At 44.7% G+C, this 27,401-nt stretch overlaps 1 protein-coding gene across 1 annotated transcript in view; it reads right to left on the reverse strand.

The window, feature by feature from the left end:
- The window catches only part of khdrbs2 (KH domain containing, RNA binding, signal transduction associated 2), a 718,527-nt gene that overhangs the window by 279,990 nt on the left and 411,136 nt on the right, over nt 1–27,401 (reverse strand). The window contains exon 5 of the mRNA XM_041187172.1: nt 1,825–1,952. Coding sequence (XP_041043106.1) covers nt 1,825–1,952 — 128 coding nt within the window. The remainder of the gene's footprint in view (nt 1–1,824; nt 1,953–27,401) is intronic.

Consider the following 27,401-nt stretch of genomic DNA (forward strand, 5'->3'; position numbering starts at 1 on the left):
CGTAGCCAAGCTGTTCCAGTACAGCTACAACACTGGCCATTACCCGGCTATGTGGAAAATTGCCCAGGTATATCCTGTACACAAAAAACAGGACAAAATCAACCCAGCCAATTATTGCCCCATCAGTCTACTCTCAATCATCAGTAACGTGAAGGAAGGTGTCATCGACAGTGCTACTTACTCAGCAAAGCCTGCTCACAGACACTCAGTTTGGGTCCTGCCAGGGCCACTCAGCTCCTGACCTCATTACTGCCTTGGTCCAACTAAGAACAAAAGAGCTAAACTCAAGAGATGAGGTGAGAGTGACTGCCCTTGCCATCAAGGCAGCTTTTGACCGAGTGTGGCATCAAGGAACCCTAGCAAAACTGGGAGTCAATGGGAATCAGAGGGAAAACTTTCCACTTTTCGAGTCATGCCTGGCACAAAGGAAAATGGTTCATCAATGACCTTCCTTCCATCATAAGATCAGGAGTGGGGATGCTTGCTGATGATTGCACAATGTTCAGCACCATTCACAACTCCTCAGATACTGAAGCAGCCCATGTCCAAATGCAGCAAGATCTGGATGATATCCAGGCTTGGGCTGACAAGTGGCAAGTAACATTCATGCCACACAAGTGTCAGGCAGTTGCCATCTCCAACAAGAGAGAGTCTACCCATCTCCTATTGACATTCAATGGCATTACCATCAGTGGATCCCCCTCTATCCCTCTAACCCCCTGGGGTTACCATTGGCCAGAAACTGAACTGGAGCAACCATATAAATACTGTGGATACAAGAGCAGGTCAGAGGCTAGGAATCATGTGATGAGTAACTCACCTCCTGACTCCCCAAAGCCTGTCCGCCATCTACAAGGCACAAGTCAAAGGTCTGATGGAATTCTCTCCACTCCTGAATGAGTGCAGCTCCAACAACACTCAAGAAGCATGGCAGCATTGAGGACAAAGCAGCCCATTTGCACCACATCCACCACTTAAGCATCCACTCCCTCCACCACCAATGCACAGTTGCAACAGTGTGTACCATCTACAAGATGCACTGCAGGAATTCAACAAGGCTCCTTCAACGATACATGCCAAACCCGTGACCTCTATTGTCTAGGAGGACAAGGGCAGCAGGTGTATGAGAACACCACTATATTGCAAGTTCCCCTCCAAGCCACACACCATCCTGACTTGGAAATATATCACCGTTCCTGCACTGTCGCAGGGTCAAAATCCTGGAACTCCCTTCCAGGAGACACCACATGGACTGCAGTGGTTCAAGAAGGCAGCTCACCATCATCTTCTCAAGGGCAATTAAGGATGGGCGATAAATTCTGGCCTAGCCAGTGAAGTCCACATCCCTGAACGAATAAAGAAAATGGCCACATGAATGGCAGCAAGACTCTGACACTGAGTCAGCAACCACCTGCTTTTGGCTCACTGCCGAGGAGTTAGTATGGACCATCCAAGCACATGTGATTTACAGCTGTTAAAGGATTGGATAATGAGGCATAGTGGCTGCTTACAGTTCCAATATTTGCTTCTGCCTGTTGAGGCTCTAACAATCTCTATAGATAACACAGGTCCATGCCTTATCCTTTACTGGTTCCACTGTCACAATGGTCAGAAAGGAATGTTCTCGGGGTGTTTTATCATTGTATTTACCCTGGTGTTTCTGCCTCTCCCAGGAGATTACATGGCTGCAGGGTGTGGAGCTGGGGGATAGGAGCTATCTAGTCATAGCCCTGCTTCCGTCGTGGGTGTAGGGCATGCTTGATGTAACCGCTGGTCTTTTCCTACCTGCCACTTCCCCTGTGCAACTGCCCAGGGTGGGTTTACCTTGCTGTGGGTGTCACGGCAGATCGGATTCCTCTCCCACGAGTTCCCCTCCCTCGACTGGAATCCTCGGAACCGTTCAGGTACGACAGCTCCCTCAACTGTTCCTGGCGGATCTCATCATTATAGTCCTGAGAAGAGAAAAGATACTTTCATTTCCATCATTTAACATTCACCTTATTTCTTGTCGGTTTAGTTTTTTTTCAGCAGTTTTATCAACATTGTCTTTCAAGATCAAGTATCTCCTAGAGCACACAAGTGAACTGGTTTTTACTCGCTCTTCTCAACAACACAATTTTCTTCTTATGTTACGAAGATATGATAAAAACAATACTTCAATAATGAAGCCAGTGCACAATTAATAAACTGCACCTTATTAATTTCATAGAATTACATGCACAAAAACAGGCCATTCATCCCATCTAACCTAGTTCTTCTGCTCCACATGAGCCTCCTTCCATTTCACATTATCTCACTCCATCAGAATATCCTTCTATTCCTTTCTCTCTCCTATATTTATCCAGTTTCTCTCCATTTAGCTCTTCTGCTCCTTGACAAAGAAAGGCTTGCACTCATATAGTGCCTTTCACATCCTCAAGACGTCCCAAAGCACTTTACAGCCAATAAAGTGCTAGCAAACTCCACATTGTAATGATTCTCTGGGTAAAGAAATTGCTCCCTGGTGGATTTATTAGATACAGTCTTATATTTAAGATTATAGTTTCAAAATAGAGTCAGGTTAGATTTGAAATATTAACTCTGCTTCTCTCTCCATAGATACTGCCAGACTGCTGAGGTTTTCCAGCACTTTCTGTTTTTATTTCAGATCTCCAGCATCCCTATGATTTTGCTTTTATCTTATATTTATGGCCTCCAGTTTGGATTCTCCTTCAAGTGGAAGCACTTATTCAACCTCTACCCCATAGAAAGACCAAGGGTGGAATTTTCTGTGCCCGCAGGTGTCGGGTGTCATGGTGGGCGAGCGGACAATATGGTGGGGAGGCCAAAAATCGGTTTCACAGTTGTGAAACCGGTTTGCAATCAGCCACTCCACCCGTCAATTGCACGCTGCATTCCCTGCTGCCGGACATCGGGAGCTTCATTGGAATACACCTGGATGTTGTTAGGAGCCCAGCTCGCCGGAGTCATTCCCCCGCGCTGGATCATCCGATCACGTTGGCATGATTGCGCGCTGACGTGTTTCACAGCAGCATTAATAAGGCATGTACCCGGCGAGCAGCACTTTGAGGGGAACCCGGAGGTGAGTGCACAGTAAGACTGCTCAGCGCTCCTGAGGGTCACCTGTTGGACTTTAAGGTTGAGGCGCCGTGCATCTAGGTGAGGGCACGGGCAAGTTGCTTTTTCCTGGCTGGCTGACAATGCAGTACCGGAGAAAGGGCTGCCCTGCAGATGAGGTGAGCCGGAGGGGTGGGTGGCAAAAGCTGCTCTGTGGTCGAGGCAAGTTGCTGGGGGAAGGGGGGGGGGGGAGGGGGGTGGTGCGCAAGGGCAGCACTGCAGTTGAAGTGACTTGGGAGGTTGGTGGGGGGTAAGGGCTGCACTGCGGTTGATGGCAGTGCAAAAGCAGGTTGGGGGGAGAGGGAAGGGGCGAGGCATTAGGGAAACCTTGTGTCAAGTGACCATTCCTCCACAGCTGAGACAGTTCAGATGCAGCCATATTGACATGCTTGGAGCCAAGCCTCGAGCTTATCTGCCCACTCAAGCAACGCAGAGGCATGAAAATGCCGCCAAGTGCTCCAGAGCTTTTCACCCCTCGGGCACAGACTGCAAACTAATGAGCATTTTAGTGGACTGGAGAAGGATTGGACAACTGGGCATGTTGTACGATCTCCTTGCTAAAGCTGGCCATGGAGCAGTCACTGGTGGAGGTGCTCACAGCCCCTTGCAATGTCAGCAATCAGGTTTTGACCAGTCTCCTCCATGGTTCAAGCTAACAGGGCAGCCTTGCAGCATGGGTTAGGAGAATGTCTGTGCCTGAGCTGGGAGCACAGCATGCAGTCCAATGGGCAGAGCTGTCACCAATTGGTTTGTTGGATGTGGGTGGGGTTTCGGGCAGCCATGCAGCACACTGAACTCTGGCCATCCAAGTGGTAGTCAGCACTCTTCGGGCTGTGTTAAGGGGCCTTCAGACTCAGCCAAGAGAATTTCTTAGAACACCCATGCTAACCCAGTTGCTTCTCCCTTTCATCCTGCAGGAGGAGTACATCAGGAGGAGCATGGAGCTTGGTGACCTATCTGTATGCCCCATGGATTATAGAGAGTGGAGAAGAAGGAGAAGAGAGTGATGGAGGCACCTGGCTGGGCAGAGGGAGTAGCAGCAGCCTCAAGAAGAAGGGGCGGCTGAGGCTCCTGCACACACACCAAAGAGTCACTGTGAGCTGACACTGGTTGATGCCTAGCTAGACCCAGGGTCTATAGACGGTGCCTTTCATTCCTGCAGATGACAGAGAATCAGTGTCACTGAAGACTGAGCATGTCTATGGAACTGGTTGGTCATGTTTGCCAGCTACTGCAGGATTTGGCATCATGGGCCATCTACTGCCAGTGTCCCTGAAAGTGACTGCACTGCTCAATTTCTATGCCCGTGGCTCCTTTCAGGGCTCCACAGGTGACCTCTGTGGGATCTCACAAGCCTCCACCCACAAATGCATCCATGAAGTCATGGACGCCATCTTCACAAAAGCACACAACTTTTTGCATTTTGCCAGGGACCGGGGAACGCAGGATACAAGAGCGCTGAGACTTGCCCAGATCTCAGGTTTCCCACAGGTTCAGGGTGCCATTGACTTCACTTATGAGGCACTCAGATCTCCATGGTAACAAGTGGCCAACTACATCAACTGCAAGGGCTTCCACTCACTGAATGTGCAGCTGGTGTGCGGCCACCACAAACGCATCCTGCAGGTTCGGTTCCCATGGAGTGTCCACGACTCCTGCATCCTTAGTCAGTCACAGATCCCTGGAGTCTTCCAGGGTCCACAGAGGCTGCAGGGTTGACTCCTCAGGGACAAGGGCTACCTGCAGAGGACGTGGCTGATGGCACCCATGCGGCAGCCTCAGACTGAGGCTATAATGAGGCTCATGCCAAAGCTCACAACTTGGTCGAGCAAACCATTGGGATGGTGAAGATGAGGTTCCAACATCTGGACTGGTCAGGTGGAGCCCTGCAATACAGTCCACAGAGGGTGTCACGCATCGTCATCACCTACTGCACCCTTTACAAACGGGCACTGCAACGGGGAGCGGAGCTGGCTGAGGAGAAGATGGAGGAGCTGGATGTCTCCTCTGATGAGGAGGACGCCAACGGGGATGAGGGTGAGGAGGCCCTTGAAAGCGACAATGACGGCGATGAGGCCATTGTACTGGCCAGACGTGGGAGGCCCTCATAGCTGCTAGATTTGTGGAGGACGATGATGACACGCAGTGAGGAGACACCATAGATCCTCACATCTCAACTATGAAGGTTTGACTCCAGTCTGGCTTATGGCAGCACATAAGCCCTGTGAGAATGTTCCTGTTTTGGAGACACTGCAGAGGCCCTAATAGTTCCTCGATTCCAGGGAGATGATGATGATATGCAGTGAGGACACTCCATAAATCTTCACATAGTCTTTCAGAATGTCTGACTCCTGTCTGGCTGAGGGTAGCTCACTTGCGTTATATCGCTTGCTTGGGTCATATCATAGAGACGCAGCCATGAAACTTTAGAAGCATCTGATCCCTTGTCCACCTTCAGCACCTGAGCCCTTCACTGGTCACAGATGCTGAAGAGATGGGGGGCCAGCCCCGCTTTAAAGTTGCTGAGAGCACACAGAGAGTATGAGAGAACTCTGTGGCACCTGCCCATGACATTCTGGCAGCAATGACCAGCACCGCCGAGGTGCAGGCATCAGTAATGTGTCCAGGGAGAGTGAGGCTGGACCATCACTTTGCTCTGAAGGTTACAAAAAGCACAGGGAAGAGGCCCTGGACTGAGACACCTGCCTTTATCTTGTACAGGAACCAAGGTTTCACATCTGAATGACACAAACACTGCTCATCATAACAAGGAGCCATAGGCAGAGAGACATTGGGAGTTTATTTACAATAGTGAACGTTATGTACAAGTGATTAACACCCATGCTCAGGCTGTGTAACTACATCTTCTTAATCTTCCTAACCCTGCTGCTATGTCTTGGTCTTCCCCGGACATCCACAGCGGAGGTGGAGGCACCCTGCTGACTGCTACGCCCTGTCTGTGATGACCTCGATGGGCGTCCTCTGGAGGACTGAGACCTGGAGGGCCCCATCCTGCTTTCAGGGTCCTGCTGTATGGTAGTGGCTCCCTCCTTGATCTGTGGAACTGGAGGTCACAGGTACAGGGGATTCAGATGGGCTGGTAACTCTCAAAGTCATCTGGGTGGACGGGCCCAAGGTGTCAAGCTGCTGGCGCTCTGTCCTGGGTGCCGGGGGGCCTCTGGCTGACTCTTTGAGGAGAAACGGAAGCTGGTGTGAGATTGAACTGCCCCGCACCCCTCTCGCATTGACAGAGCTGGAGGCCAACTACGGCGTCAGCGATGGAGTTCAGCCCGCACAGCAGTGCTGGACTGATGTCTCGGACCAAGGTCACTATGGCGACTGCCATCCTGCCAGTGTTGACCCCGATGCGTTGCAATGCTGGCACTATCATCTCAGCCTGAAGGCAGACAGACTCCTCCATCGTGCCTTGCAATCTGAGGAGTGCAGTGGACATCCCTTCCTGATGTTCCCGAGCTTGCCTTTGTAGCTCCAGCAACTGTGACATGACCGAGTCCAGAGCCCGTCATCTGACTTGGACTCAGCAACGTTCTGGTCTCCAGCAGTCCTCTGAGTGCCAGGGACCTGGCAAGTCCCTGCCTCCGCCTGCAGTGGATCAGACAGTGCGATGTGCTCACCAGATTATGATCCCCGGGCTACTCCAGAACTAGGTCCCGCCGAGGTATGTGTCCCTGTGCTGGTGGAGGGTGTAGGTGAGCGCTGTAACAGGACTTCAGGGTGGGTGCCTTCAGATTCTTCTTCCGTGGTGTCTTAGGGGCTTGACTGGAGGCCCTGGGTCGTGGACTCCTTCAGTATTTATCCAATCCCTTTTGAAAGGTCTAATTGAATCTGCTTCCACTATCTTTTCAGGCAGTACACTCCTGATTGCAACTTGTGTCAAAGGAAAAAAAACACATTACTCCTTTGGTTCTTTTGCCAATTACATTAAGTTGTTGTCCTCGAGTTACCAACCCCTCCTACGGTGAGAAGCAGTTAATAAATTAGGTGAGTAAAATAAAAGGATTTTGCCTTCAAATTTTTGGCAGACCAGGAGTCAGAGGAGTTTGCATAAGAGAGGAATTATTTTTAAATGAGAGTTTTACTTCTTGTTCCAGAATGAAGCAGTGATGTATCCAAGTCATGCTGCAAGTTTAATAGGTATGGTGGTACTAGTATGTGTAAGGGTTTGATTTAATTAGAAGAAAATAACTGGTGACGAAGCAGCAATGAAAATTATTGATGGCTCTCTGAAGGTGTACCTTGCCAGAACCAAAGTATTGCGGACAAAGGCGGAGATATTTTGAAAAGGCAATTATACTGGCCACGAGCACAAAGCTAAAATTCCATTGTCCCTTCTCACACATTCTCACAGCGGGTTGAACCGACTAGGCTGGGACCGAGATGGTGATGATCCCAACCTTCACTTCAAGTTTCAAAATGATCTTACTGGATTTGAGTCCCAGACTGCTGAGGGAGGCAAGGGAGGAGATCGCAGGGGCTCTGACCCAAATTTTTAATTCCTCTCTGGCCACCGGGGAGGTGCCAGAGGACTGGAGAACAGCTAATGTGGTTCCACTATTTAAGAAGGGTTGTAGAGATAAGCCAGGGAACTACAGGCCAGTGAGTCTCATGTCAGTGGTAGGGAAACTATTGGAGAAAGTTCTGAAGGGGAGTATCTGTCTCCACTTGGAGAGGTAAGGTTTGATCAGGCATAGTCAGCATGGCTTTGTCAGAGGGAGGTCATGCCTAACAAATTTGACTGAATTTTTTAAGGAGGTGACCAGGTGTGTAGATGAGGGTAGTGCCGTTGATTTAGTTTATATGGATTTCAGCAAAGCCTTTGACAAGGTCCCACATGGGAGACTTATAAAGAAGGCAAAGGCACATGGGATACAGAATAATTTGAATAGGTGGATTCAAAATTGGCTTAGTTGTAGGAGGCAGAGGGTGATGACAGAAGGATGCTTTACTGACTGGAAGCCAGTGTCCAGTGGTGTACAATAGGGATCTGTGCTGGGTCCCCTATTATTTGTCATTTAAATAAACAACATAGATGACTATGTGGGGGGTAGGATTAGAAAGTTTGCGGATGACAAAAATTGGCTGGGTGGTTAACAGTGAGCTTGAGTGTTTTGGGCTAGAGGAAGATATAGACAGGATGGTCAAATGGGCAGATAAGTGGCAGATGGAATTTAACCCTGAAAACTGTGAGGTGATACGCTTTGGAAGGAGTAATTTGACAAGGAAGTATTCAATGAACAGCATGACACTAGGAAGTTCTGAGGAACAAAGTGACCTTGGCGTGTGTGTCCATGGATCTCTGAAGGTGGAGGTGCATGTTAGTGGGTTGGTGAAAAAGGCATATGGGACACTTGTCAATCAAGGCATAGATTACAAAAGTAGGGAGGTCATGTTGGAGTTGTATAGAACCTTGGTGAGGCCACAGCTGGAGCACTGTGTGCAGTTCTGGTCGCCACATTATAGGAAGGATGTGATTGCACAGGAGGGGGTGCAGAGGAGATTCACCAGGATGTTGCCTGGGATGAAACATTTAAGTTATGAAGAGAGGTTGGATAGACTTGGGTTGTTTTCGTTGGAGCAGAGAAGACTGAGGGGTGACCTGATCGAGGTGTACAAGATTATGAGGGGCATGGACAGGGTGGATAGGGAGCAGCTGTTCCCCTTCATTGAAGGGTCAGTCACAAGGGGACATAAATTCAAGGTGAGGGTCAGGAGATTTAGGGGGGATGTGAGGATAAACTTTTTTACCCAGAGGGTGGTGACGGTCTGGAATGCACTGCCTGGGAGGGTGGTGGAGGCGGGTTGCCTCACATCCTTTAAAAAGTACCTGGATGAGCACTTGGCACATCATAACATTCAAGGCTATGGGCCAAGTGCTGTTAAATGGGACTAGGTAGGTAGGTCAGGGGTTTCTCACGTATCGGTGCAGACTCGATGTGCCGAAGGGCCTCTCCTGCTCTGTGATTCTGTGATTCTGTGTTTATGATCAAGACTCAGTCTCAATTACATCGTCCGTTGTCAAATGATGCACTGGTTAGAGTGTAATTAAACGCAGAATTGATGTCAAAATTTTCTGGCAGGGTGAAGCAGGGTTTAATCTCTTACAGACCCAGTGATGTGGAGGGGACAGAAAAGGCTTCGTGTGTTGAGTGTTCCCATGGCGATGGACTCTCCGAAGACTGCTGGAACAGGTAGTTGGTTCACCTGGTAAGGAAGGCTAGGCTGGCCATTATTTCAGTGAAAGTGGGAAATGGATCGTAAGTGACTCCTTTTTCAAAGGAGGCCACAAGGAACCACAAAAATCTCAAGTCTGGCAGGAGCTAGGGAAGAAGGGTGGTTAAAGGAAATGGGCATGTAGAGGATAAAGTGCCAGAATGCAAATCCAAATGCTTTTCTGACAGAAAGAAGTATAAATTACGAATAAGATTTTCCTAAAAATGGATGAAATGCCTTAAATGAATTCCAACAAAGGCAGAATGAGTTTGCTGAGGAATGGGGTGCTTGAGTCTGAAATTCTCATAGCTCCAGGAGAAGGCAGGCACTCACAATCATCCCATTGTTCAGGCAATTAAAGCATGACACAAAAAACACTTTTTATACAAAAGGGATTTATGCATGTAAAATTTATTGCTGTCTCTCAATAAAATAGAGCAGAGGATAAAATTTACAATTCTACAGCATGCCTGGTTAGAAGGAAGTATGAAATAGTAAAAGAGGATAGCTGAAAGTGCATCAACTTCCAAACCCAAGCATCACAAGAATACAGGCATGGGCCAATAGAACTAACAACAATAGAAATAGTCGTTTGGTCGTACAGAATTTGTGTATTGCTGAAAGAACATGTACACATATTGTACCAGTTTCAGCTAAACAAAATAAGTGACAGCCATTCACTGGCTTATTCCTCAGAGCAATGCCTTGGACAATCAGGGTCAAGCTGCCTGGTTTAAATTTCAAACAATGCTTGGCAGTTAACTGCCAGTCACCATCAGTGGTGCATTCTCCATGACAACACCACTTGCCAACCAATCAGCACTCTCTTCAAATACAGTATAAATTGTTGTTTTCTCCTTACATTGGTATTCTTGCGAGAGCCCTGATGAGTGCAAGATGAAAAGCTTAGACATGTCTCTTTTTACAGCAGTACTCAACTAAAGAAAGAGGTACCCAGTACTTCCACCCCACCCCTGATGCCAGAGGTCACTGCCACAAAAAAATACAGTAAAGTCCTGCCTTCGTGGCTTCCTTGTTCGCATATTGCTTAACCCTGCTAAAGCCCTTGTACACCACATCACTCATCACGTGAGCAATTGTTCACTTATCTGCGTTTTCTTTCCTTTCTCTCCTCTTTCCCTGAGGAAAGGGCAGCCATGATGGAACAGAGACCTCGACACCTTTTTACCAGGAGATGGTGTCGAAGTCTCTGGAAACAGACTCCTTCCATTAGCTGTGGACTTTTAATTCCCTTTTTTTTAAGCACCTTTCTGACAGGGGTGAGGAGCGGAATGGTTGTAGCGGAAGTGCAGCCTGAACACAGAGATTAACCTGGGAATGTTCGGATCTCTCAGTCCAGAGCTGCAATAACAGCTCTGTTCAATTCTGAAATGTTCACTGATTTTGCCTGCCAGTTTTGAGGTGATTCATGTTTTTTTTAAATGAGGATTGTCTCTTTTCAAAATTTTCAATATATGTCTTGGATGTGAAAAGAGCAGATGAGTCTGTAGTTGGATTCTTTTGTTACAACATTGAGCTCAGAGGCTTCCCCCATCTGTCGTAACAAGTAACACAATTTGCTGCAGAGTAACTGCACAAACCAATGCTGCCTTCACATTGCTGAAACCTATCTAATTGACTCCCATTGTAAAGCATGCTTATCATTCGCGATATCACCGTTTGCGAGCGTATGTAACCCCTATGAACATTGGAACTTTACTGTACTCATTCTCAAGCATATAAAACTGCTATAGCAGTGCATCCCATTGTGCCAGCTGTGACTGGAGGCAGCTGAGTTAGAAAGTTGTTGGTTCGAACCCTTCCCAGAGACTTGAGCCCATAATTTAGGCTGACACCCCAGTGCAGGATTGAGGGAGTGCGGCGCTGTCTGAGGTGCTGTCTTTCAGATGAGCCGTTAAATCAAGGACCATGTGCCCTCATAGCTGGATGTAAAAGATTCCATTGCACTAATGCAAAGAAGAGCGGGGAGTGCTGGCCAACATTTAATCCTCAGACAGCATCATTAACAAACAGATTATCTGGTCGTTATTATGTTTGTGGGATTGTTATGTTTGTGGGATCTTGCTGTGTGAAAATTGACTGATGTGCTTTCCTATGACATTGACTACATTTCAACGGCACCACACTAGCTGTAAAGCACTGAGATTGTGAGAGGTGTTATTGAAACGCAAGTCTTCTTTCACACACATAGGGCAGAATTTTACGGCCCATTTGGCTTCAGCAGAAACGTAAAATCCTGCTGCTGTAAAATTTCGCCCATAGTCTGGGCTGTTGCCCTCCTTCCCACATGACCACCCCCTTTTGGGCAAAGCATTCAAAGCAAAACTTGAGGGTTTGAAGTATGAATAACTATGGAGGGTTATGATGAAGTATCTACAATGGCAATGTGGCTTAGGTTTGGGAAAATCAGGAGCTTAATATTCCTGGTTATACCATTCTCAGGCATGTAAGGAAGGGAAAATAGTGTTTGTGAAAGGTTTTATCTCAATGCTAGATGTAAGGATGTCCCTAGAGGGGTTGCATTGAGACAGAATCGATGCTGAGAGAGTTAAGAGATAGGAATGCAGGTGGTATAATTGTTGGTGTACATTGTAAGCCATCAGACTGTGCAGATGGGATAGCGGGCGAGGTCTGCAAACAGCTCAAAAAGCAATGTAAAAACAACAGGGCAATAGCATTGGTTGATTTTAACCTTCCCAAAATAGATTGATTTTCATATAGTCAAAATGGGGCTGCCCTTAATGAACGCACCCAGGATTGTTTGTGAGAATAGTGTGGTTTCTAGTCCAAAATGGTAAAAGCATGACTTGATTTAGGCACCTAGGAACAGGAATAGGCCCTTCAGTCCCTTGAGTCTGTTCCGTCATCCAATTAAACCATGGCTGATCTGTTTTTCAACCCCATTTACTTGCCTCGATTCTATAACCCTTAATATCTTTGCCCAACAAAAATCTCAGTTTTAAAATTACCCATTGACCCCCCCCCCCAGTTCAAAAGTTTATTTTTGGAGCGAGTTCCAGATTCCCACTACCCACTGTGTGAAGAAATGCTTTTTGGTGTCACCTCTGAATAACCTGGCTCTAATTTTAAGATCATACCTCCTTGTTCCATCTTTTCCCGCTAGATGAAATAGTTTCTCCTAATTCATTTAATCATCTTAAACAGCTTAATTCTGGGAAATTAAGTGGGCAAGTAACTGATGCGAGAGTAAGAGAGCCATTGGGAAATAGGGCCACACTAAAATTAAACTCAATGCAGGAACAGAAAAGTATAATTTAAGTTAAGTGTAATAGGCTGGAAAAATGCAAAATGCAGCAAGATAAAATGGGAACCAGCACAAGTAACAGGGTGAAAAAATTGGCCCTCAGATTGAAAGATCAGGGTAAATAACCTTCAAATATGAGACGGACAGCGCGCAAAATAAGGCAAAAAGGGGCTGCATCCAAGCAAGAAGGCCCCGAGATAGCTGGCACTCCAAATATGAGATGGACATATGAAATGCACAACAAATGTGTCCAACTGAAATTGTGTTTTCTATTGTTTAACTCCAAACATTCATCTGTGATTAATTTGAGAGTCGCTGTAACTTACATCATGTGTCAATTTTGGTTAGAGGATTGCCCACAAACACAGATTAATACCATTATTTGCTCTGATAAAGAACCAAAACAAGAACTTGTCCTTAGTCTTTACAAATACTTACTGACCCACTGCGCATTCCTACAATTTCCGCTTCCTGAACAAATGTACAACGGTTCTCCAGCTCACATGCGCAACAAAGGAAATTGTTTTACAGCTAATGAAGTACTTTTGAAGTGTAGTCACTGTTGTAATATAGGAAACACAGTGGTCAATTTGTGCACAGCACAAACAACAAAGTGATAATGACCAGATAATCTGTTTTTCCTCAGTGATGTTGACTGATGGATGAATGTTAGTCAGGACATCATGGATAACTCCCCTTGTCTTCTCTGAAATAGCTCTTGTGCTATCTTTTACATCCACCTGAGGGAGCTGATTGAGCCTTGGTTTAATGCCCCACCCAAAACACAGCAACTCTGACAATGCAGCACTCCCTCAGTACTGCATTCCCCATGGACTCAGGGGAGAGTGCTACCCATGAGCCAATGGATAGGTAAAGTCACTTTATTCAACCCATTGAGCAATTATTCTTAATATAATTTACCTTTGCCTTAAAAGATTTTTAACAACTGATATATGATTAATGGGCTATAGTATCATCAAATGTATCCAGCACAGAAGGAGGCCATGCAGCCCATCACATCCGTGCCAGCTCACTGCATAAGTAACTCAGCTAGTCCTACTCCAACAACCTTTCCCCTGTGTCCCTGCAAATGTTATCTGTTCAGCTGCTTCTGCAATCCTCCTTTAAAAACCCTGATTGTATCTGCCTCCACCATCTTAAGTAGGATGTACTTGGTCATTCATCATGCCACTGATCTGCAGCACAGTGCTCTCCAACACGATGCCAGCAGGGCAGTGCAGATGGACCATGAGAGGGAATGAGGGTGAAAGGGGACATAGAAATGGAAATCTGGCTCAAAGCTTGTCCACCTGTGCCCCATCACCATCCTGCCCCGCCACATCCCTTCCCCGTCAATACCCCACATGCTGCCTCCCGCATCAATGTCCGAGTCAACTCCAGCACAGGTGCAGATGGGGCAGATTTCGATGGGGTCCACATGGGCTCCAAAACCTAGAGGACATCAGCAAGAGTATCTGAGCAGCCAGAGCAGAAATAGTGCAGCCAGTGAAACTACAGGGGGTGCTCTATGTAGAGGTGCTGAGAAAAGGAAGAGTAAAGATTTGTAGTTGCACAAGAGTTTCCCATGGGGGGTGTTACACAAAGGTAGCTTCGTACTTTTCTATGTTATTTTGGTTAAAGCCCTACGGAAGCCCAGGCATTGGAAAACGGCAACCAAACTAGTTAATTTTCAGAGCCAGTGAACTTGTTTGATAATCATTAACATTTATCACATTGTTAAAAAGGTATTTTTGATTTCTGTGATGAGTTTAATGGACAAATACAGCAAATTTCCAAAATAAACGGAGAATCTAAGGGTAAGATGTGGTTTTTGGGAAAGTCACAGTGGTCTGGCGAACCTTGAACAGTAACCTTTGGATATTGGCTTTTAACTGTACACTGCTCCCTCACCTGAGATTGCTGTAACCATTCCCATGTAAATAATGGTGAGTACCATTAGCCTGTCTGTTATTTTGGCAGCAAATTCTGGCCATTGTTCATGGAAATGATAAAAATGTAAATCAAACAATCAAACAGCAGATAAATCGTTGAAGGAGAAACGATTGTTTTACACATTAGAAATAAATGGCTGGAAGAGGAAGCAAGCACAACAGGTGAAACTCTAACATTAGATAAGATTCAATATTTACATACAATCTTTCTCAAATCTCAGGACATCCAACGTGCTTCATCACTAAGGCATTGCTTTTTACAGTGTAGTCAGTGTTATACATTTACACACATGGACATCAAATGACATCATAAGCTCATAAGAAATAGGAACAGGAGTAGGCCATTCAGCCCATTGAACCTGTTCCGCCATTCAATATGATCATGGCTGATCTGATTATGGCTTCAACTCCAATTTCCTACCTCTCCCCATTACTGTTAACTCCCTTATAGATTAAGAATCTGTCAACCCTGCCTTGAACAACCCAGTTTCCACCGCTCTCTGGTGAAGAGAATTCCAAAGGCTAGCGACCCTCTGAGAGAAGAAATTCCTTGTTTCCATCTTAAATGGGCTGCTCTTCACTTTTAGACAGTGTCTCCTAATTCTACATTCTCCCAAGAGGCCGCTTATTCTTAAACAGCGCCCCAAATTTCTAAATTCCCACTTGAGGGAAACATTGGGCAGAATCTTCTGTCCTCCCCAGTGGCATGCTTGGAGGTGGGGAGGGCTTTCAATCAGGTGAGAGGGTCACGGGTGAGCACCCCACTGCCTCCCTGACTCCACCCTGTTTAAGTCCATGGCTGGAAGGCCCATGGTCAGTTTTTCCGCCCCATCACCAATTGAGCCCTTAAGTGGACAATTAATGACCACTTAAGTCCCTTATCCCACTGCTGCTAGTATTAACATAGCTGCTGGTGGGCCTGTTGCCCGTGGAAAGCACATAAAGGCAAGTAACCTGTGCGGGCTGCTTGCTGTCTCCCGGGTGGGGTTATCCCTCCTTCAAAGGCACTCAGTGATCGAGGGACTAGGCTTCAGGAAGGAGGAGGCCCACTGAGAACCAAAGCCCTAACCTTGCTGCTGATCCCCTTACGCCCTGCTACCCTTAGGCCACACTCCATGAAACCCCTTCTGACATTACTTACTTCTGGTCTGGGTCACTCCACAATCCTGGGCCTCCAGTGGCTGTTATTCTGGCAGCAGCCACCACCCCCCACCACCCGACAATGCTGCTGATTGTCTTATGATTTTCTAAATGTCCTGCGATTACCTCCTTAATGGATTCTAGCAAATAACAAGGTGTGAGGCTAACCCACCTATCATTTCCTGCTTTCGGTCTCCCTTCTTTCTTGAACAGCAAGTAGGAGTGGGTAGAGGGACATAGGTTGGCATTGGCATGAAGGATATGGGGGGTGGGGGGGGTCATTGGGTGGCAGATGGGGCTGGGGGCATGAGTTGGACAGATGGAGCATGGGGAAAGCGTGGTGGAGGGGGTGAGGGGTGTGAGCAGTGAGGGCTGTTTTTTTCTTTTGTTGTTTTTATTGCAACTAGAATGAAGCCCCTGGTCACCTGGCAACCCTTGTGGCTCCCTCTGAACTCTTTCCAGGGTCAGCACGCCTGACTCCTATTAGCACCCGGCTCCCTGGAATGAAAGTATGAAGAATTCAAGGCACTTTCTCCCGAGTGGGCTTTGCTGAATCAGCAATGTTCCCGACACGTGAGCAAAAATTCAGCCCAATAAATCCAAAAAGCAACAGCTGGCAACTGTTATTGATTATTGACACAAGGCTAGTCAGAGAACCTGCAGAGGAAAGTGCTGTGATGATCTTGGGGAGTCCCGATACAGCAGGGATAACATGGGCAACCAGAGCAAGTAAGGAATGAAAGTACAAGTAATTTCATAATTTCATGGAGGTAATCAGTGACTGCCTCTTCATACAGGCCATGGGCCATGGCACCATATATAACATTCAATAAGGGGGAAGGGGGTTAGGAAATACATTTCTCTGGGGGTTAAGCTCAACAAAAAAAAACTGGAGGCACAATTAAACAGACAAGCAGGGCTGCATGGCAGGAAGCAGCAATGGACTTTTCATCTGTTAGTCTAGGTCCTGTTTCCATTGCAAAAATAGGTGATAACAAAGGGAAAGAGGTGGGAGAAAGTTGCTCATCAAAGGGCTGTTCAAGCCCAAGCCCTATCCTTAAAACTAAGAGTGTAAAGGGTTAACATCAGAAACATGTGATGCTGATATAATGAGGATGTAAAAGCACATAACTGAGAACAGAGATCTCAGGGGAGGTGAAGTTCCAACCTCATGTAGAGTTCTTAGAACATATATAGAAAAGCTGTAAATAAAGAGCAATAGTTTTAATAAACTACAGTCTCGAGAAATTTACTTTGGGAGATAGGCAAGTCCCAAAGAACCCCCTTCTAGATCCCGAGGGAGTCTTATGGGAGAATCTAAAACGAGGTCCAGCACCCCTCTGTGGTGTGTCTTCGCCAGCAGATGTAGCGAGCCATTTATATCTCCATTAAGTTCGGCAGGACTGTAATATCCCACCTTAATTAAATCCTTCCCAACGCCATGGGAAATTTCCACTTCAGCAAAATGGCCGTGGCTCAGTTGAGGTGCAACCCGTCCGGCCGGTAAAGGTCCCACCTTCCCCAGAACCAGTTCCAAAGTCCCAGAAATTTAAAGCCCTCCGTCCTGCACCATACATTGCTGGTGAATGTTGTTTGTGTTGTCAGTTATTTACCTAACATTTTAAACAATCATTGCCAACCTGTTTCAAGTCATGGATGGAAATAAATTGATGCTACTTTAAACGAGAGCAACATTTTTTGGCAGATGTGATCGTCGAGGAAAAGCTCTGTAACAAACAGGCTACATGTACTGAAGTTATTAAAGTTGCACATGTACAGTGGAGCTCATCACTTAAATGAGATGCCTGTTCAATTTTGTTCCACTCCAATTCCTCAATCCACCAGCTCAGGGCAAATAGAACATTTAGGCTTCTGAAGACCAGTCAGTCAAAAGTGAACTGTGGTGTAATTAACTGCTGACATTTATACTGCTATACCAGAGCTTAAAGGTTTTGACCAAAGGCACTGCACCATTCTTTTTATAAATACAATTGTCCATGTGAAAGAACGCAGGAGAAATTCAACTGCTTCAACTGCGGTCAATGAATTGCCTCCTATAGGGGGTCATGCCCATAAGACTATAAGACCATAAGACACAGGAGCAGAATTAGGCCAGTTGGCCCATCGAGTCTGTTCCGCCATTCAATGGCTGATCTGATAATCCTAAACTCCACTTTCCTGCCTTTTCTCCATAACCCTTGATTCCCTAAATAATTAAAAACCTGTCTATCTCAGCCTTGAAGGTAGATAACGACCCAACCTCTACTGCCCTCTGCAGTAAAGAATTCCATAGATTCACTACCCTCTGAGAGAAGAAAATCTGCCTCATGTCTGTCTTAAATGGGTGACCTTTTACTCTGAGATCATGCCCTCTGGTCCTAGGCTCTCCCACAAGAGGAATCAACCTCTCAGCATCTATCCTGTCAAGCCTCCTAAGAATCTTATATGTTTCAATAATGTTGCCTCTCATTCTTCTAAATTCCAACCAGTACAGGTCCAACCTACTCAACCTCTCCTCACAAGATAAACCCTCCATACCCAGGATCAACCTAATGAACTTTTGCTGGACTGCTTCCAATGCCAGTATATTGTTCCTTAGATACAGGGACCAAAATTATTCTAGGTGTGGCCTAACTGATGCCTTGTATTGTTTCAGCAAGATTTCCCTATTTTTATATTCCATTTCCTTTGAAATAAAGGCCAAAATTCCTTTTGCCTTCCCTATTATCCATTTTTAGCTTTTTGTGATTCATGCATGAAGAACCCCAGATCCCTCTGTGCTGCAGTTTTGTTCAGTCTTTCTCCATTTAAATAATATTCAGCTCCTCTATTCTTCCTGCCAAAGTGTATAACCTCACATTTTCCCACATTATATTCCATCTGCCAAGTTTTTGCCCATTCACTTAACCTGTCCATATCCCTCTGGAGCATCTTTGTGTCAGCCTCACCATTTGCCCTCCCACCTCTTTTTGTGTCATCCACAAACTTAGCAACAGTACATTCATTTCACTCATTCAAGTCGTTAATATATATTGTAAATAATTGTAGCCCCAGTACTGATCCCAGTGGCACTCTACTGAAATTGCCCCCCTTAACCCAACATTCCGTCTTTTATTGGTTAGCCAATCCATTATCCATGGTAATATCCTACCCCCAACTCTTATCTTATTAAGTAGCCTTATGTGCAGTACCTTATCGAAACCTTTTGGAAACCCAAGGGCAGGATATTGAGGTTGGCGAGTGCAGGGCGGGGCCCGCTTGCCGACACGTAAAATGACGTGAGATGAACTCAGACAGAACTCCTGATGTCACCCGGTGTCATTTCTATTTTCAGGTCAGCGGGGGCGCAGCCGATCCAGCTGTGCGCCCACTGACCTGTCAATGGCCTATTGAGGGCATTAATAAACCAATTTAGGTAATTGACAGGGCTGCCCGTCCAACCTTAAGGTTGGCAGACAGGCCGGGAGCCCTGGTGGGCTTAAGAAAAAGCGTGAAACATCATCCACGGGCGGGATGATGCTTCATGAGGGTTTTTAAATATTTAATAAAGGTTTGAGTTAAAATGATGGACATGTCCCTACACATGTGACAGTGTCACATGAAGGGACATGTCAGGGAAATTTTTTAAACATTTACCTTAAAAGTTTTAATTCTAAGCCGATCTCCCTGAGGCAGCATCTAGCCTCAGGGAAATCAGTGTGCTCTTTCACGCGCATGGAGAAAGAGCACACTCCCGGCTGAGGGAACCCCCCCAGCCTGCACAGGGAACACACAGCTAATGTTGGATGTCACGCTGAGTGGGCCTTAATTGGCCCACTGATTTAAAATGGTGGTGCACCCTCAATTGGGGGCACCGATCGGAGACACGCCCATCTATGCCCACTCCTGCACTTCTCCCCTGATGGTGGGAAAATTTTTACCTAAATATATTACATCTACCAGTTCCCCTTTATCTACCCTGCTTGTTACGTCCTCAAGGAATTCTAATAATTTTGTCAGACATGGTTTTCCCTTTATGAAGCTAAGCTGACTCTGCTTGATTATATTATGTATTTCTAAATGCTCTGCTATTACACCCTTTATAATTGACTGTAACATTTTCCCAATGACAGATGTTAAGCTAACTGGCTTATAGTTACCTGTTTTTTGTCTCCCTCCCTGTTTGAATAAGGCAGTTTTGGAATCCTCTGAGACTTCTCCTGGTGCCAGATTGTCCTCATTTTTCTCTCCCCCTCTACTATTCTGCTGTAACCATTTATATCCTTTGGATCTTTTCTTTATTTAGTTGTTCCATTATCACCCCACTTATGTCTTGTTCCATCATTATTTTTGTCATTTAATCAGTCCTGCCTTCCACCCCATCGTAGACCTTGCCTTATGTTCTTTCCCTCGCCCTCTTTTCCCCTGGCTCTGCATTTGCTTAAAGGTTGCCTGGTAAGAATTGGACTTGTGACTGAGGCTCTCAAATCTATCTCACTGATAAACTGGACAACAGCCCAGACCCTCACATCAATCTGGCCTGGACACAATCGCAGGTTTCAGAGGTGCGGGGACAATACTCTAACCAATCGCAAAACCCACTAATCAACAGATCTGAATTTATTAAATAAAGGAAAGATAAAACCACCTTGATATAACTGGAACTTAAATAGCTTAAGAGATTGTGATCTACAATCCATCTAAGTCTCTTCGACCTTTTACATTTGCCATCAAATTTTCCATCTGAATGAGTCTATGAATCTGGAGGGTTCACATGAGTGGAGATTTGCAAAGTTAAAGAGAAAGAACAAGACAACAGAGCAGAGTCATGATCCAATAATGATAACTAGAGTATGACATGAAGGGACAAGAGTGTGCAAACGTAAGAGTACACCAGCAAATAGGGTCAAAGTAGGGAAAAATGGCAAAAAGGCAGGATCTTTATCTCACAACATTTGTAACAGGATGGATGAGTTGATAGTAGATGGATGAATTGACAGTGCAAATAGAAATAAATGAGTATGATATGATAGCCATTACAGAGATATAGTTACAAAGTATCCATAGCTGGGGCCTAAATATGCAAAGGTATTTGATATTTTGGAAGGACACGAGGAAAGGAAAAAGAGGTGGGGTAGCTCTGTTAATAAAAGATGAGATTAGTACAGCAGTAGAAAGGAACTTGATTCGGAGGTTCAAGACATACAATCAGTTTGGGTGGAGATTAGAAATAACAAAGGAAAGAAGCCACTGGTGGGAGTAGTTTATAGGCCCCCTGACATTAGCTACACTGTAGGACAGTGCATAAATCAAGAAATAATGGGGGCTTGCAAGGAAAGAACTGCAACAATTGTGGGCAATTTTAATCTTCACATAGATTGGATGTACCAAATTGGCAAAGGTAACCTGGAGGATAAGTCCATGGAGTGTATTCGGCAGTTTCTTAGAACAATATATTCTGGAGCCAAACAGGAACAGGCTATTTTAGACTTGGTAAGGTGTAATAAGTCAGGGTTATTTAATGACTTCATAGCAATGGATTCTCAATGTAAGAGTGATCACGACACAATAGAATTTCACATTCAGTTTGAAGGTGAGTAATTTGGGTCTGAACAGTCTTAAACTTAAATAAAGGCAATTACAGGGTATGAAGATAGATTTGGCTAAAGTGGACTGGAAAAATAGGTTAAAAGATAAGATGGTAGAGAATCAGTAGCAGACATTTCAAGATATATTTCATAACTCTCAAAAAAGGCATATTACAATAAGAAAGAAAAACTCCATAAGAAGGGTGCACCATCAGTGTCTAACCAAGGAAGCTAATGATGATATCAAACTGAAAGAAAAAGTGTACAATGCTACAAAGTTAAGTGGTAGCCCAGAGAATTTGAAAAAAATAAAAACCTGCAAAAGATGCTTAAAAAACTAATAGAGGGGGAAATTGGAGTGCGAAAAGAAACTAGCAAGAAATATAAAACAGACAGTAAAAGCTTCTACAAGTATACAAAAGGAAAACAGCAGCTAAACTGAGCTTTGGTCCCTTAGAAGGTGAGGAATTAAGAATGGGAAATGAGGAAATGGCAGAGACTTTGAAAAAGTGTTTTGTATTCGTCTTCACAATAGAATACACTAGAAACATCCCAAGAATAGTAGAAAATCAAGAGGCAAAAGAGAGGAATGAAATTAAAACAATAACAATCACTAGAGAAAAAGTAATGGGCATACTGATGGAACTGAAGGCTGACAAATCTTCTGGACCTGATGGCCTGCAGCCTAGGGTCTTAAAGGAAGTGGCTGCAGAAATAATGGATGCATTGGTCGTAATCTTCCAAAATTCTTTAGAGTCTGGAAAGGCCCCAGAGCATTGGAAAACCGCAAAAGTAACAACTCTGTTCAGGAAAGGAGACAACAGAAATCAGGAAACTATAGACCTGTTAGTCTAACAACTGTCACTGCTAGAAATGCTAGAATTCCTTTTTAAGGGGGTCATTGTAGGGCATTTACAATCAGGTAGAGTCAATATGGTTTTGTGAAAGGGAAATCTTATTTGGCAAACATATTAGAGCTCTCTGCGGATGTAACAAGCAGGGTGGATAAAGGGGAACCAGTCGATGTAATGCATTTGGATTTCCAAAAGGCATTCGACAAGGTGCCACATAAAACGTTACTACACAAGATAAGGGCTCCAATTTTGATTGCTCAAGGTTACTCCAACAGTGCAAGCAGATTTTTTGGCATCTTGGGTAAGAAAGTCATTATTTCTGGATACTTAGTTCCAATTTTATGAACTTTGGAAAACACACTGTGCCCTATTAAAACAAAGAGTGACATCACAGGAAAACCGTAAGTTCATTGGTTGGTAAATAACTGCTAGTTTGAACTACCTATTCAAAGTTGATTTCAGATTAAAGGTGACTACTGGGGCCCAGGATCGGAGGCCTAACACTTCAGCTTCAACTTCAACTCAGCGGGAGAGCGAGTTCCAGTTGATTTTAAAAAGTTGTATTTTGAATCTCTATTCTAACTTGCTTTCAGATTAAAGGTAAATAGGAGAAATATTTTACAGATTGATGAACTAAAGACTAGTAGGAAATTTAAAAACAAATTGAAAATCTAATTAAATAAAATAGATATGCAGGGCCAGGCGATGTGTTGTAGCTGCATGATTTGGGAGCTGATGGACCCCATTGTGGTTCCTAGTGACCACATCTGTAGCAAATATTGGTTGCTCGAGGATCTCTGACTCAGAGTTGATGAGCTGGAGTCTGTGCTTTGGACACTGCGACACATCAGGGAGGGGGAGAGTTACCTGGATGCTGTGTTCCAGGAGGCAGTCACACCCCTTAGGTTAACTACCTTAAATTTGGCCAGTGGTCAGGGACAGGAGGGTATAACTATGAGTGAGGCAGGTAGAGGGATCCAGGAAGTAGCACTGCAGGAGCCTCGGCCCTTGCCCTTATCCAACAGGTTTGAGATTCTTGCTCCCTGTGTGGACGAGAGCGGGGACTGTCAGGAGGATGAGCAAAGTGAGCATAGCACCATGGTCCAGGGAGCCATTCAAGTTGGGGAAGAAAAGAGTAATGTAGTTGTAATCGGGGATAGTATAGTTAGGGGAACAGATACTGTTCTCTGTAGCCAGGATCGAGACTCCCGAAGGCTGTGTTGCCTACCTGGTGCCAGGTTTAAGGATATCTCATCTGGGCTGCAGAGGAACTTGGAGTGGGAGGGGAAAGATCCAGTCCACGTAGGTACCAACGATATAGGTAGAATGAGGAAAGAGGTTCTGCTGAGGGAATACGAGCAGCTAGGGGCTAAATTAAAAAGCAGAACCAAAAAGGTAATAATTTCCGGATTACTGACTGAGCCATAAGCTAATTGGCACAGGGTCAATAAGATTAAAGAGATAAATGCGTGGCTCAAAGATTGGTGTAGGAGAAATAGGTTTGAATTCATGGGACATTGGCACCAGTACTGGGGAAAGTGGGAGCTATTCCGTTCAGCCTGGCTCCACGTGAATCATGCTTGAACCAGTGTCCTGATGAATCACGTAACTCGGGTTGGAGATAGGGCCTTAAACTAAATAGTGTGGGGGAGGGTTTAGTTGCATGGAAATATTAAAAAAACAACGTTTAAGGAGAGGGTAAGAGTGCAGGTTAGTGATGAGGCTGATTGTTACCAAAAAGCGAAAGGGACAGAGTGTGTGAATGCCATATTGCACCAAAGAATCATATAAGAGTAGGGAAAATTGACAAAAGGGCAAACTTAAAGGCTTTGTATCTGAATGCGTGTAGCATTTGGAATAAAACTAATGAGTTAACAGCGCAAATAGAGATAAACTGGTATGTTTTGGTGGCGATTACTGAGATGTGGTTACAGGGAGAACAGGTTTCAAAGTTGAATATCCAAGGGTACTCTGTGTTTTGGAAGGATAGGAAGGAAGGAAAAGGAGGTGGTGAAGCTTTGATGCTAAAGGAAAAGATCAGTGCTATAGTTAGGAATGATATAGGCACTGGAGAGCAAGACGTAGAGTCAGTCTGGGTAGAAAATAAGAAATAGCAAGGGAAAGAAGTCCCTGGTGGGAGTAATATATAGTTCCCCAAAAGTTCAGCAGTAGGGCACAGTATAAACCAGGAAATACTGGGAGCATGTAAGAAAAGCATGGCAATAATAATGGGTGATTTTAATACGCATATAAAATGGACTAATCAAATTGGCAAGGGTAGCCTTGAGGGAGAGTTCATAGAGTGTATTAGAGGTTGTTTCTTGCAGCAATATGTTGTGGAACCAGCCAGGGAGCAGGATATTCTGGATTTAGTTTTGTGTAATGAGATGGGATTAATTAATGATCTTATAGTAAAGGATCCTGTAAGAAAGAGTGATCATAACATGCTAGTTCAGTTCAGTTTGAGAGCGAGAAACTTGAGTTCCACACTAATGTTCTGGAGTTAAACATACATAGGCATGAGGGCAGACTTGGCCCTAGTGGACTGGGCAGGAAGACTACAAGGTTGGACAGTTGATGAACAGTGGCAGATATTTAAGGAGATATTCAATTCCTCCCAAGTAAAATATGTTCCAAAGAGGAAGAAAGATGGTAAGAGGGGGAAAAAGCATCCATGGCTAAGCAAGTAAGTTAAAGATAACATAAAGGCAAAAACTAAGGCATACCAAATTGCAAAGGTCAGTGGCAGGCTGGAAGATTGGGAAACTCTTAAAGATCCACAAAGGATTACGAAAAAATAAAAAGAGCAAAGGTAAATTATGAAAGAAAACTAGCGCAAAATGTAAAAACTGATAGCAAAAGCTTCTACAAATATATAAAAGGAAAGAGGGTAGCTAAAGTGAATGTTAGTCTCTTGGATAATGAGACTGTGGAGTTAATAGTGGGGAATGCAGAAATGGCAGAGACCCTTAATCAATATTTTGCCTCAGTTTTCACGGTGGAGGACACTAGTACCACCCCAATAGTAACAGGTAGTGCAGAGGGTATAGAGAAGGAGGGACTTAGAACAATCACCATCATTAGAGAAAAAGTACTGAGCAAACTATTGGGATTAAAGGGTGACAAGTACCCATGGCCTACATCCCAGGGTCTTAAAGGAAGTGGCAGTGGAGATAGTGGATACATTGGCTATAATATTCCAAAATTCCCTAGATTCTGGAAAGGTTCCAGTGGATTGGAAAAATGCTAATATAACGCTCTTATTCAAAAAGGGAGGGAGGCAGAAAGTAGGAAACTATAGACCAGTTAGTTTAACATCTATCATTGGGAAATTGTTGGAATCCATTATTAAGGAAGTAGTAATGGGGCATTTGGAAAGTCAAAATATAATCCATCAGAGTCTGTATGGTTTTATGAAGATTAAATTGTGTTTGACTAATTTGCTAGAGTTCTTTAAAGTAGTGACAAGCAAAGTGGATAATGGAGATCCTGTAGATGTAATATATCTGGGCTTTCAGAATACCTTTGATAAGGCGCCACACAAAAGATCAACACGCAAGCTAAGATCACATGGAGTTAGGGCTAATATATTAGCTTGTACAGAGGATTGGCTAACCAACGGAAAGCAGAGAGTCGGGGTATATGGGTCTTTTTCTGGATGGCAAGCTGTAACTAGTGGGGTGCCACAGGGTTTGGTCCTTGGGCCCCAACTATTTACAATCCATATTAGTGACTTGGATTCAGTCATAGAAAGTGCTCTAGCTAAATTTGTAGAAGACACCAAAATAGGTGGGAAAGTAAGTTGCAATGAAGAAATAAGGAATTTACAAATGGATATGGAGAGGTTAGGTGAATGGGCCAAAATTTGGCAGATGGAGTTTAACGTGGATAAGATTGAGGTTATCCATTTTGGTCTGAAGAATAAAAAGGCGACTTATTATTTAAATGGAGAGAAACTTCAGAATGCTTCAGTGTAGAGGGATCTGGGTGTCCTCGTGCATGAATTGCTGAAAGCTAGTATGCAGGTACAGCGGGTAATAAGGAAGGCAAATGGAATTTTGGCATTTATTGCTAAAGGAATAGAGTATAAAAATAGGGAAGTGTTATTATAACTGTACAAGGCATTGGTGAGACCGCTCCTGGAGCATGTGCACAGTTTTGGTCCCCTTCCTTGAGGAAGGATGTAGTTGCATTGGAGGTGGTTCAGAGGAAGTTCACTAGATTGATTCCAGAGATGTGGAGCTTGTTTTATGAGGAGAGATTGAGCAGCTTAGGCCCAATACTCGCTAGCGTTTAGAAGGATGAGAGGAGATCTAATTGAGCTATATGAAATGCTAAAGGGGATAGACAAAGTAGACGTGGAGCGGATGTTTCCCTTTGTGGGGCATTCTAGAATGAGAGGCCATAGTTTTAGGATAAGGGGTGGTGGATTTAAGTAAGAGATGAGGAGGAATTATTTTTCTCAAAGGGTTGTGAGTCTGTGGAATTCACTACCTCAGAGTGCAGTGGATGCCGGGACGCTGAATAAATTTAAGGGGGAGATAGACAGATTTTTAATTAGTAACGGGTTGAAAGGTTATGGGGAGAGGGCAGGAAATTGGAGTTGAGGCCGAAATGAGATCAGCCATGATCGTATTGAATGGCAGGGCAGGCTCGAGGGGCTGAATTGCCTACTCCTGCTCCTTGTTCTTATGTTCTAAATGCATGAATGAAAATAAGCATAAAGATTACATTTTAAGCATCTAAATAGAAATATACTGGTTTGGTTTTCAAATTTCCTTGGGCCTCGATTGTTCTGGTTCATTTATTCGAATTTACACTCTCTGGGCTGGATTTTCTGGCTGACGCACAGGTGGTGGAGCCTACACATCAGTGCTTAAAATGTCACGTGCTGACGTGAAGTGATTGCCCTGATGTCAGTGCGCGGCTTCATTATGTTTAGGTTGGCGGTCGCGCTATGCAACACGATGTGTGGCCACCATTAATTAAAGGTCTTGTTAAGGCCCTTAATTCTGCAATTGATGACAATTTTGAGGAGCCCGTGCGAACTTCGGCTCTGCGCACGGGCCCAATGGGAAGGCGGGTAAGCGATTTTTTAACAAACCTCATGCACTGGCGGGATGAGGTTTAATTTCACCTTTAAAAAAGTTTAATAAAGTTTTTATGGACTTAATTAACATGTCCCATCTCGTGTGACATTTTCACATGAGGGGGACATGTTAATGATTTTTTTATTTTTCTATTTTTAAACTTT

This window comes from Carcharodon carcharias, chromosome 5 (assembly GCF_017639515.1).
Source record: "Carcharodon carcharias isolate sCarCar2 chromosome 5, sCarCar2.pri, whole genome shotgun sequence".
Lineage (NCBI taxonomy): Eukaryota > Metazoa > Chordata > Chondrichthyes > Lamniformes > Lamnidae > Carcharodon > Carcharodon carcharias.